At 45.3% G+C, this 12,696-nt stretch overlaps 1 protein-coding gene across 4 annotated transcripts in view; it reads right to left on the bottom strand.

The window, feature by feature from the left end:
* FUBP3 (far upstream element binding protein 3) overlaps positions 1 to 12,696 on the bottom strand; it is a 38,783-nt gene that overhangs the window by 6,983 nt on the left and 19,104 nt on the right. For all 4 annotated transcript variants that reach the window (XM_071574117.1, XM_071574121.1, XM_071574118.1 and 1 more), the window contains 8 exons: positions 11,521 to 11,683; positions 10,532 to 10,630; positions 8,514 to 8,618; positions 8,009 to 8,111; positions 7,235 to 7,335; positions 5,859 to 6,000; positions 1,153 to 1,313; positions 401 to 474 (listed from right to left, as the gene is read on the bottom strand). In XM_071574117.1, coding sequence (XP_071430218.1) covers positions 401 to 474; positions 1,153 to 1,313; positions 5,859 to 6,000; positions 7,235 to 7,335; positions 8,009 to 8,111; positions 8,514 to 8,618; positions 10,532 to 10,630; positions 11,521 to 11,683 — 948 coding nt within the window. The remainder of the gene's footprint in view (positions 1 to 400; positions 475 to 1,152; positions 1,314 to 5,858; positions 6,001 to 7,234; positions 7,336 to 8,008; positions 8,112 to 8,513; positions 8,619 to 10,531; positions 10,631 to 11,520; positions 11,684 to 12,696) is intronic.

The raw sequence follows: 12,696 nt of genomic DNA, 5'->3' as shown, positions 1-12,696 counted from the left end.
AGCAGCTGCTGAGCAAACAGGTGAACATGGGAACAGAAGGAAATGCTGTGCAGGTGTGAACTGTTATGTAGTGCCTTGGCATCAGTCTGTCCATGAAGCCAAGATGAAGAAGCATCACCCTGAACAGCATTCCTTGTGCTCCATGCAGTTCAGGCTTCTTCCCATGCTCTCACTGCACTAGAGACAGGAATTTTGGAGATGCAATACCTACCTGGTTTATCATGAAATCTTTCCTGCAGTCAGGCTTACAGGATTGAGCTCTCTTGCTTTTGCTTCTGAATGTTCAGTCTTTAAAAGACTCCACTGTAACCCACTCCTTCAGGGTACTCCAACCCTCTCCCAACACTTCCTAGCTCCCAGCCACCCCCCAGCCCCTTGGGGATGAGATGGAGCAGCTTACTTTTGATGAGGTGTAGCGGGTGCTTGGCTGAACGGACTTTGACCAAATCCTCCAGGTCCACCCATGCTGGTACCCTGCCACAGAATCCACAAATATTTAATGCCAGCTCCAAGTACAGGGTGGACGCAGCTATTATGAGCAGTAAGAAAGGAGAGAAGACAGCCTGGGACATGTGGATCCTGAGGTTGGTGTCAAGCCTTCTCCTCTCAAGTAATTCAGCATGAAGGCTGCTTTTGAGCTTTCCCGTGCCCCAAGTCAGTAACTTCCATACTTTTTTACCAAAGTTTCCACATTCAGCAGTACTGCAGCCTGACATTATTAAGCTTCAATACCACAGCACAGCATTAAGTGCAAGATAAATCATCCTGGATTTACTGGAGCAAGGAGTTGAGTGTTTTGCTTTCAGGATGATGCTGCCAGGATTATGCAATTTTAACAGTGACACAATTGCCTTCCCTTCAAAAATTTCCTCTCGTATTTTATAATTGCTGTTCTTCCCTCTGATAAAACTTTACACCCTACCCATGATCATATCAACAGTCAGATCCTTCAGGGACCACAGCACAAATTAGCCCACTGGATGCTGCAAGGCCATCAAGTTCAAGACAGTTGCTAACAGGCAAATGGTTCTGAAGCTGAATAATGTAAGCGTGTGTATTCTGTGCCACTCTAAGTCCAGGCCTACATGCACATAAGAGTGACAACACTATGTCTGAAAGAGACAGATCAAGATCAAGAGAGGAGGAACTTACACCAACTTTCTCATCTATGAGATGTCTAGCGAGCTCGATTTGCTGGGGAACGCCCCTGATTGTGAATATTCGTACGCCGGGATCTGTGTTTGGAGGGGGGTTTCTCTGGAGCTCCACGTGGGCTCCCGACTGCTGATTTATGCTCTTGATGTTCTCACCACCTGAAGAGAAGAAAGCCAAGATATAAGGAGGAATATCCAGCATCTCTTTCCGTAAAACCATATCAAAGCCAGGTTCTGGTAGTGGATTATAGTTTCAGCTACCTTCTGTGTGCCTTGGGAGGGGGCTGAGGATGGCAACAGCAAAAGAAAGCACAATACCTGAGCTCATGCTGCTCCTTTAAATGCCTCACAAACATGACCTGAGGCCAGGAGCTACAGCAAACATTGGGGTCATGGATGGTCCTGCTTTAAGAACACACACAGCCCTCCTATGTGCACACGTTCCAACAAGATGCAGCATTGCTGGGACACACTTTGACAAAACAGAAGCAAAAACTGCACTGACTGAATTCTGGTGGTTTTGCACAGCTGTTCAAATCCTCCAGGAAAATGTCACCTGCACCCAAAACATGCAGCTTCTTTCTGCTTTCTTTTTCCCATCACTAAGGCAAAAAGCCACCAGCCATATACCTTGTAGCTTAACAAAGCTTAAGCTTTCTCCCAAACGTGGTATTTGATAGCTTATTGCCCAAAAGCAGCCTCTGCTTTCACCCTGCTGCTACACATCCCTCCACAACCACATTAGCACAGGATTCCAGGATGTCTCCTGCTATTTCAGAGTTAGCTGGGCATGCAGTGAACATGTCTGGCTCGTTTGCCATCTGGATACACAAGAGCACAGGAGTGTTTCCAGCAGGATGCAGCAGGGCCAGTCACAGAGGATCTGATTTCCTCAAGACCTGCTAGGTCCTGGTCTCTTCATGAAATTTGCTTAACAAAAGCCTCAGCCAATGTTACAATGGTTCAATTCTTCTTTTGGAAGCTCACACAACTTACAGACCAGCTCCACTCAACTGAAGAAATTAAAGGGTACCGGGAAGGAAGACGTTTTACAATTTTTAAATCACAAACCAAAGTAATTACCAGCCCAAAGGACAGACAGTAAGCAGGATAGAGAGCAAAGGAAACTAACCAGAGGTTTTTGTTTGGATTTAATTAAAAAGAGTCCCCCAAAATAATCTCCTCAATTTTGCTCACATTTCCATCTCTATACATCCAGCACAACTTCAAAACAAACTGTGGATGTTGCAGACACTTGTTCATTTCATTGTAATGGACTCGTGACCTTTTTAACATTTTAAAGCCTTCTCGGGGAAGGGAGGAGGAAAAGTTGCCAAAGGGCAATTAACTCTTTCTAAATGAATTTTTGAAGATGCATTTAACAAAAGATAATCATGTCACATCCCTGGGCAGACAACAGGGATTGTACTGTGCAGCCAAAAGCCAACCCACTTACTTTCAGTCAAGCATGGGAAAAGGGGTAAGATGAAGTTTCAGAACCAAGGGTTTTTTATGTAATGCTTTTGTCTGATGCAGACTTGTTTGTAGCTCTGGCTTTTACATACTGAGGTGAGATCTGAATCAATAGCCATTTCATCTGCTTAATGAAAACGGAGGACCCTTTCAGGCAACAGTCTGAAGGAGTGGCAGAACTTTTTTAGTGGGTAACCAAGGCACAACCAGAGGTTGCTACACACACTGCAGACCAGTTTCTCCTTCCAAAAGGGGATTAAAGTTTGAAGCAATCTCAAACTGGAAGTATGGAGAATACAGATTTTAAATCAGTTCTGCATTCAGCACCAAGTCTGTGGTTGCTGGGATTGTTTCCACATCAAGTTCCCTCCTAGACCACAGTGCAGGATCCAATTTGTTGCCTCTTCCAGGAGGGAGGCTGCAAGTTCCTACCCCCCATACCATGACCTGGTGCCCTTGTCCTCCTTACCCTCCGGCCTGCTCCATTCCAAAGTGCTCCCTCCCATCCAGGCTATCCCAACCCAGCCTCCAGCAGATGCAAATGCCGTGACGCAGCCCCCGTGATGCCGCCCGGTGCCGGAAGGAGTTGCTCTTCCCCACGGTGAGGTGACCCGCTCGGCACATGGTGGCTGTCTATGGGGCATTCATCCCAATCCATTCTTCTACCTGATGGGGGGCAGGAGCGATCCAGGAGCGGCCTCCCGGCTGGACGTGACATCGTAAAGCAATTAATCAAACGTGCTCAAAGCCGGGCTGACAAGAGCCGGGCCGGCCGCGGTCTCTGTCAGGATCGCCGTATTTATCATGGAAATCCAGGGGGGCCCAGGGAGGGCTGTTTCCAAGCACCACCAAACACAGACAGCGCCTGACATGTGCATGGTGCTCCCCTTCACCGTTCCTGGGGGCCTTCAAAGAAGAAAAGCTGCACCTACCCACCCTCTAGAGGAAAAAGCCACGCACATGATCCACAGGGAGCCCTACTGGCTCCTAAAGGCTCACACTCCCAAGATGAGAAGTGATGTCCATAAGAAAAGGGCCCTTACATTATACCACATATGCTGCAGAAGCTGAGCTGAGCAACTCTGTTATCTCCCTCTTTTCCCTGCTTCAGGTGGTCATGGGGAGTTGGAAGCACAGCAGCAGTTACATGGCTACATCACATGCACCACACCTGGGGCCTAGGGCTTAAGCACTGGTCTAGAGATGAAGGTGATGGCCCAGAGGGCCAGATTTTATAGGGAAGCCCAACATTCCTGTCCTCTATCCTAGTGGGAAAAAACACCCAAAAGCTGGAAATCGCTCAGAAACTATAAAGGGGAAGCAAAGGTTCTATAATTGGTCACTATTAAAAAACCCCCACTAAGATCTCCTCTGTCCTGCACTGCCCCACAGGCAGTGAGGGAGGAAAAAACAAGAATTGGCTGTTCTGCATCAATGTATGAAGAGTGTAGCACATCCATGCTGGTCCAGGCCCCAGAAGGCAATGCTACAGCCATCACTCACTTGACAAAAGTGAAGGCTGCAACAGCCTAAGAGCATAGGCACTGTGAGAACACCGATTACAAGGTGGTATTACAATGCTACAAGCACTCAAATCACCATACAACTAGTAATTAGTCACTCCAGAAAGCTTCTGATCTGGCCGGGTAAGAATCCCTATTTCGCTGTTGTGGAAACAAAGGTAAAAAGCCACCCTTCACCCCCCAGAGAGGCTGTGCCAGGCCCTGCACTTGAATGGTAGGACGTTCTCTCCACTACCTGCATTTATCTTTTCAGCACACAGTGCTCTCTGTAGTCACAAATGCTCCACTTCAGTGCACTGCTGAACAACAAGTGACCTTTTCTGATCCTTTATTAAGGATGACTAATGGATACAGCAATAAAGTTTCATTATAATTTTCTTTTTCCATACATGTAAGTCTCACTCATGGGCTTAAAATTTGCTTTGCTTGATCTTTTGCCCAACTGGCCTGTTCAGTGAGGACAAGCACAATCACTCTGCAATTTCTGCATAATGGGGAAAGCAGGTGGGTTTTCATATTGAAAAAAAGTGTTTAGGTTTGTGAACAGGTTTGTGGCACAGAACAACATCTGAAAGCAATTGCAGATACATGGCTGACCTGTCTGTGTCCCTTGTCACCTAACCAGGCAGAAGTTCAAGGTGCTATGGGCCAGACACATGGCAGGAAACAGCAGGGATGTGCAGCAGGAGAAAGAGGCCACATCTCATCATGAGCTCAGTCCTACCCAGAAAACTCAAAGCCACTGAAACATGTCACAATGCCCCCAGATCTCTGCCTCCTTTCCTGGTGTAGCTTGTCTACTTCTATTCTAGTCTTTGCTGAGGCTAAAAGCCAACTGTGATTACTTAAATACTAGTTAAGGCATATGTCACTCTTTCTGAAATAAGCAGATAGAAAAATTAAATACCCCTCCTTTGATAGGTCAGTGCATTAGCTCAGACACACCTCAACAGTTCAGAGCAACAGAACTCTTCTAGTCCTGGCTCTACCCTGAGTATTGCCCCAAGTGCAGCTTGTGCTCTGTCACAAACCCAGACTGCTGCTGCTCCGTTTCATAACCACCATGGGGTTGGTCCTGGTTCTCCAGAGGAAGGTCTGGTATCTCCTTAGCATGGAGAAATCCAACAGCTAAGGCAGCCAAGGGGCCTCCATGGCAGTGAACATGCCCATCTGAGCAGCACAAGGTGCACCAGGTCAGGTGCCAGCCCAGATGCAGACAAGACAAATCCTGCTACTTCACTTTATTCATCAGACACTTCAGGTATGTGGCTGGAAGCAGCTACTGTTATTACCACACTCAGAAACCTTCCATTTTATCACACAGCACTCAGAAATCCAGCATGATGAAATGACTGCTCTGCTTGTCCCTGATAAACTGTCCTTTAAGCGAATTTTTTATAAAAAGAATCCACAAATGAACCTGCCTTTTCTCAGCCAGCTGCTTGTTATAACAAGCTTATTTGACAGCTCTGCATGAAGAGCCTCTCTTACAGCTTGTGAACAAGGGCCTGGAGAGTACAATTATGAGTGAGAGCACCACAAAGAAAACAACCACAAGCGGTTATAGCTTATTCCTATGCTGCATTCACTGGCCACTAAATACCTGCAATTACAGAAAATTCCAAAGCTTCACCGTCAGGCAGCAAGAACGTGACCATCTTAAGAGAGAAGGACTCCAAGCTCTGATACTTGGAGTCACCAAACCCACCTTTGCCTATAACAAGGCCACACTTGTCAGCTGGCACCGTGTAGGTTATTTCCTGCATTCCCCCAGGGGTTCCAACACTCCAGTCCCCACGGCCACGACCTCTTCCTCGGGCAACAGCCAGGCTTCCAAAGCCATCTCGTTCCTTAGAAGGCAAAACATGTGTATCAGTTGTTTTCTTGCTGGCCCCAGTGCACATTAAAAACAGAATAAAGCAAGGTAAGTTAAACTCCCTCACAATCAATGGCACTGAATTAAGACATGGACGTCAGCTTCACATTGAAGGGTTTGAAGCACTTTAAAGAAATGCCAAGTAACGTAGGTTACAGTTGCCTTCCTGACTCAGGAAGATATTTTTATTTTTAAATGCATGCCTTTATACCTTCTGAAATAAACCTATAAATAAGCATCAACTACTAAAGGACTTGGAGTTTGTGATGAGGGCTCTCTTTAGAGCAAACAATAGATCTTGGCACAGACACACACAGGAGTTGCTTCCAAACCTTTTCAAGTGTCACCCTTTAAAGAACTGCTGGAATTACTCAGCTGAAATGCACATTTTCCAAAACTTCCAAAGGAAGCTTTTAAGTTCAAAGACACTTAAAGGACATTTCTATTTTGGGTAACTGATTTCTCCAAAAGCCATGGGCTATCAGAGGCTATCATCACAGACCTCAACATTTAAGTGAATTATTAAAAAATTAATGAAATCAAGTATTCAAACCAGATCTTGGGGCAAGAAGAGATATAAAGACAGACAAATCACGGATCTTGATGGATAAATTATGTTCATGTACTTGAAATGGCCTAAAGTCTTAGTTTCTTATAATACAAAAGGGAATACAGAGCCTTCTTCATGAGTGCCTTACTATTTCACCCATCTTTGTACTTCTTGCTCTTGGGCAATACAATATGGTACTGTGTCCTAGAGCACAGTGACTCAGCCCCTGAACATTTATCACCTTTCTGTGCTTCCCACCAGACCAGAGGGCTGGAGTCTGAAGAGGAGACCCCACTGAGCACTGGCTGTGCTCTGCTGTCAGAGCAGAGCCTCCAGTCACTGTTTGATGCTACTGCTATGGGCAGTAGCACCATGGGGGTCACCATGTCCAAGAACATAGAAACAACTAAACACAGGGAATAAACATGGAGCTCTAATGAGGCCTCATAGGTCAGGGAGTAGAAGACCTTCCCATGGCTGAGTTAGCTCCTATTATGTTAAAAGAACACAACCAAACAAACAAATAAAAGCTCTGTGCTGTGCAGCAGTGTGCAAGGCCCACTAAAACACTGCTGCTGTTCAGAAGGTGACATCCACCCACCCACCCACCCATCTGCATGCAGCCTGCATTCCCAAAGCAGCCCTCTCCAGAACCCACCTGTGCCGTGAGGATGAGCTCACTGATGATGTGTGCTGCGTGCTGACACCTGTCAGGAAGCCCCATGACCTGTGCAACTCTTTCAGAGCTAATCCCATCATCTGTGAAGAGAAGGGACAAAGACTAAATTAAAAGAAGAAAATATCCACTCACCAACAAAAGCTTCCTTCCAGCACCACCACTGTTGGCAGCATTCTCACACAACAGAACTATCCCAGGAACTACAGCTTCCCTCCACCTTCAGCCCCTCTTCCCTGGATTGAAAGAAGACAAAACCCAGCCCACACTGCAGAGGGAACAACACTTCAAAGAAAACACTTTCAAATGTCAAAAAGTCATGAAAGAGATTGATACAATTTTAAGAGGACAAAAGGCAGCTTTGATAGGTGATCAGACAGCCAAGGACCCAGAGAAAGTGACTCAGAATTAATCAACTCCTGATCCCCAAAGGCTTTAATGTCCTGAAGGAGAATTCTTTAACAGGAAATCAAAGATTTTTGTTACTGTTATTTTGTTCATCTGTATAATTACCACTCAAGATACAAGTGTTGTGACATCTAACGTTTGCAAATGAGCTGTAAACACTCTTACTCTCTGAAAACCAGAAGTGCATGAGGAGGCAGCACATCATATTTAAAGGGGTTTCAGAAAGAGACACAATGCACCTGTAAATGAGGAAAGCCTAAGCTGCAGGAACCTCAGCTCAGATTCACTTTAGCAATCCCAAAGTGGAACACTGGTCAGAAAATAACGGCTCTCCATCCTCACACAAACCTGGTTTAAATTGAATCCTAACTCCAGCATCATTCTGAATCTTTTTGATCATTTCTCCATTTCTTCCTATCACAATTCCAACAGCAAACCTGGGCACAGAGACCTGATGGGAGAGGCAAAGGAGTGTGAAAGCTCAGAGAACTAGACTGAATGACTCTGATTTTACAAGGAGATGCTCTTAACTTTGAGGACGGGCCATGTTAGGCAGCTCCAGGCTACAGAACCGCATTGCTTGAGAAAAACAAACACGTGGCCACGAATTCCTTCCCCACTAAATGAACTCTGCACTACAAGAATGCAGCTTAAAAAAAAGTCAGTTAGAAAGGCGCCATCCAGGAGTGCATGAGAACTCCTCCTCCTTGCAGCCAGACTCAATTCTTCTGGCAAAAGAACACAATGCATCTCAAAAAATCAGCTTACAGGTTACACGTGCAGTTTGATGCCTTCCACCCACTCCCCATCCCACAGGGAGGTTGTTAGCAGAGCACTCATGAAGGAAACGTACCTCTATGCTGCCTCCTCCCATCCTAGCACTGAAATCACTGCGCACGCCTCGGAAGTCTGCCTGATCTTTCTCTCGGATGATCTCCAGTACCATTTCCCTCGCTTGCTACATGGGGAAAGAAGTTACAGTTAGCTTAAAATTGTTCTGCTTGCCATCTTGGTGGTAGGGCCTCAACAGTGGCTTCAGGCACAGGGATCTCCACCTCCTCAGTGTGAACAGCATTCTGATTTGGGATTTCTTTTACCACAGTCAGTGGAGATCTGTTCTTGATGGCATCTTCCATGTCTGACAAAACCTGCCAAGTGCATAAGGTGGCAGCTTGTTGTGTGCAGTTGCTTCCTTCAGTCATTCAAAAAGGCCCTTTAGCTTTCAAAATGCCTTTGATTTTTTTGTTTTGTTTTCAAATTAAAGGCAGTGAAGGCCCTTTCCTACTGGATATCAATGTAGGTAAGGTAGGAGCTGAGGTAGCATAGCAGAGATCACGTCCACTAAGAGTCAGAGAGCACGTACCAAGGAGGCAGGTGGGCAGCAGTGAGCTTATTGTCTCACTGAAAAGATAAGCCCAATTCTGCAGCAATCCAACAAGATGCTTTCTGAGACAAAAGAATACTCTTCCTACCTACTAGCAGGCCTCAAGACCATTCACAAACCTGCATGTAGCCCAGCTAGTAAAAGTGTACCTTGAAAATAAGCCAAGAGGAGTCACCATTAAAAAAAAAAGCCTACATGTCAAACCCAAGCCTTTGTTTCTCTCTATTATCAGTCAAGCTTTGACATCTTGGTTCTATTTCCAAGCTTGTGGGACAGCAGTGAATCTGACTCCTTTCATTTTTACATGTTTTCCATGTCCCCAGGGTACTTTTTACAAAAAGAAACAACATCAATTTCAGAGATGTCAAGACAGAAATAAGGGCAATGGAGAGATTTCATAGGGATCAGAGGGAGTTAACAAACACTGTTGCAGTATCCACAGAATCCCACCAAAACCCAAGGATTCATCACACTTAAGTGCTTTCTAAACAAGGTCAACTTTAAGTGCCTCAAAGATCTTCCAGCCTTTGCAGCCTCCATGTTTCCTTGGCATGATATGCAACATGGAAGATGTGACAACAGCAAATCTTGCAGGGCAGAAGCCACCAGGGAAGTGGCAGCACTGAAAGTACCATTTGGTTAAAAGTAGCCAGACTGCCATTAAACTTTCTGCATGGCTACACCTCCACAGTAAGAATTTTGGTGAAAAAACAAATCTAAAAGCCCACTTGCAGTGAGATCTTTGAAAAACACAACCCAAACACACCACCCCTGAGCAACACCAACTCTTGCAGCAATTTATGATTAGGGAGATCCTATGAAACAGAACTACTTTTATTGGAGACAAGAATGCTAAGCTAGATTTAAGTACTTAGCAAGGTATGAAAGGCACTTGCTGAGAAATGGAACATGCCAGGGCTAAACTTTAATGCTTTAATTCGAGCACAATCCTCCAGTCTCTGGCTGATGGTGGGTTTTCCTTTGAACCGCAGGTATGTCCAGATCTGTAAAACCCTGACACAAGGAGACTGAGGCACCAATATTAAGCAAACCCCTTGGTTTCAGGAGTTGTTGTGTGATAGTTTTTTAATTACCTGCGTCAATTGGCTGTCTGAGAGTTTTGTGGAAGGTCCACTGTCTCAAACGTATGATTCAGTCACTCACTGAGAACCCGTTTGCTCAAGTGACAGAGCTGTGATTTTTTTGCCACACAGACTGCAAAGCATTTCAAAGCTACTTTCTCCAAACCCTCCTAATCTCTACTCCTATCCATGTGTAATATTTATGTGGAGTGACAGCTCCTAGGTTATGCTGTAAACAAGCTAGTCTGGTGTTATAACTTGCTCTACTCAGCCCTACAGACAAGCAAAACCAGCATGGATTATCACATTTACAGTTGGATTCGACTCCATTAGATGCTCACAAATGTGCTACAGTTTAAACTTCTCCTCAGTTCTCTGTGGCAACTGCTTACTTTTGTTACATACCTGTACTTTAAATGCATCTCCAGTAATCCGGAGAGGTTTATCTGCTCCAGTAGGCAACGGACCATCTTGGATCATAATCATTTTCACACCTGTTCGCTCCTGAAGAAAAAGCACAGAGCACTTTGCTAAGCACAGTCCCTAAAACAAGGGACTAGATTTTGGTTACTAAACATTAGGTAGGTGAAATCAGCATCTTTACAGAATGCTACTTCAGCTCTTCATGAGGAGTTACAGCACAAAATCACTAACGGTCCCAGAGTGGAAAGGACTGCCAGAAAGTGTGCTACTGCTGAAGCTCACAAATGGCTGAATCCTTGCAAGGAGAACCCCCTCCACCTCAACAACTGATTTTCCAGCCCTTTCCAAAATCTCTAGCTGTCTGCATGTAACAGTTATTAAGTGACCAGCCTCAAAACTGTATGACAGAGGTCTAATCAGGGCACTTAAAACCCTTACATTTTTGACATAGATGCTTTTCTAAAACCTTCTATTCTTTAAAAGCTTGTACCAGATGGAGGAATAAAGGCTGTCTAGGAACACAGCTTATACGTAACACAACACTTTTAATTAGAAAGGGGTGGGATGAGGAAAAAAAAAAGATGACAGCAGCTTTATCACTGATCAGCAACAAAAGAGAAGCGCAGCACTCTACAACAGCATGGCAGGCATTAAAAACACTGCAGAGCAGAGCAGACACAGCCCTTCCTCAGCTACAAGGATCCCCTCCTGAACAGCACACACCAAGAGTTATCTACAGCACACGGGTTTCTGTCACAGCTCTGACAAAACTCCACTATGTGCGCAGCTGAGGCCACACCGATTTTGTTTGTAACACAAGATTGGATTTGAGTCCAGCTCTCTGAAGGCAGAAGAGTAGTCCCTGCTGGAGAAGGTTAGAGCATTCAAGGCTCTCCATCTCAGCCCGCTCCTGTTGATCTAGAGAAGCTGCAGTAGGGAAGAGAGTCCTGAAGGAAATGCATCTTGCGCACCTGCAACTGTTTTATTGTTTCACCTCCTTTGCCGATGACTAGACCCACTTTGGATGCCGGGATCAAAATCTCCTGAATCGTACTGTTGCCATCAACATCGTTGTGAAAACCAGGTCCGTTCCGACAGCGATCTACAATCTGCCCCAGTAGCCGTTTTGCTTGTCTTTGGAAAAGAATCGAGGGAAACAACCATTAGACAACATTGTTCCATGTCACCAAGAGACCAGGAACCATCGGAATGGAAAGTGATCAGGGAGAGGAGAAGAAGTGAAAAGATGGAGGAAACCATAGTCAGCACAATGTTTGCCTTTTCTGTTTGGTTTTTTTTAACTCTTTGATGTCTACTTTCCCCTGTCATGATTACTTAATAAGCAGTTTGATTTTTGAAGGGGAAGAGAGAAGGAAGAGCAGCAGCATGCTCTGACCTCTTAGGAAGTTAAGGACAATAGTAGAACTACAGCATTTGGGGTGCTTACTCTCAATGAAGATGCTTTAGGTTCTAAACTAACACATACAGTGTTTGGCAAAACTCAAACTCTGTTCTCCTTGGTCAAGACAAAAAGCACACGCTGCTCTGATACTAACACAGCCCATGGAATAACCATTCTCTGAACAGTCACAGGCAACTGCCTTGCTCTTCTCTGCCTGCTCTTACCAGCAGCACCAGAATACTGTCCTAACACAGCCTCTGCTCCAAGCAGTAGGTGCTGAAGCTACACCGCGAAGTGAGGCAAGGATACTGCAGCAGCCACCAGTGAAAGACTGGATTCTTCTACTCCTGGTGAGAAGAGACACACAAAGAAGCATTTGGGAGATTAAAGATCCCTCCTCTAAAATATTTAGTATGTCAGAGGTAACTGACAGGGTTTCCCTTCATCTTGAATACTCCTATACCAACATATCCCATTCCTGCCCTTGTCCCACTACCCTTCTGAAAGTTGAAGGAATTCACTGGTTCCCTGTTCATTCTAATGCAGCACCTTCCCCTCTCTCCATATCAAGCTGTATCAGGCACCCTAAGAACAACTGTCTTCTCTCTGAAGATTTGAGAAACCAGTACAAAGTCACCCCTTCAAACAGACATTGACCCAGGACAGCTCAGGGGTGGTGCTCTGAGGCCGCACACAGAAGGGCACTGCTTGCTCCCGACTTTCTCACAAAACAATGGAAAAGGTG

The sequence above is a fragment of the Pithys albifrons genome, chromosome 20 (assembly GCF_047495875.1).
Source record: "Pithys albifrons albifrons isolate INPA30051 chromosome 20, PitAlb_v1, whole genome shotgun sequence".
NCBI lineage: Eukaryota > Metazoa > Chordata > Aves > Passeriformes > Thamnophilidae > Pithys > Pithys albifrons.
This window is presented reverse-complemented; position numbering and strand designations above follow the sequence as displayed.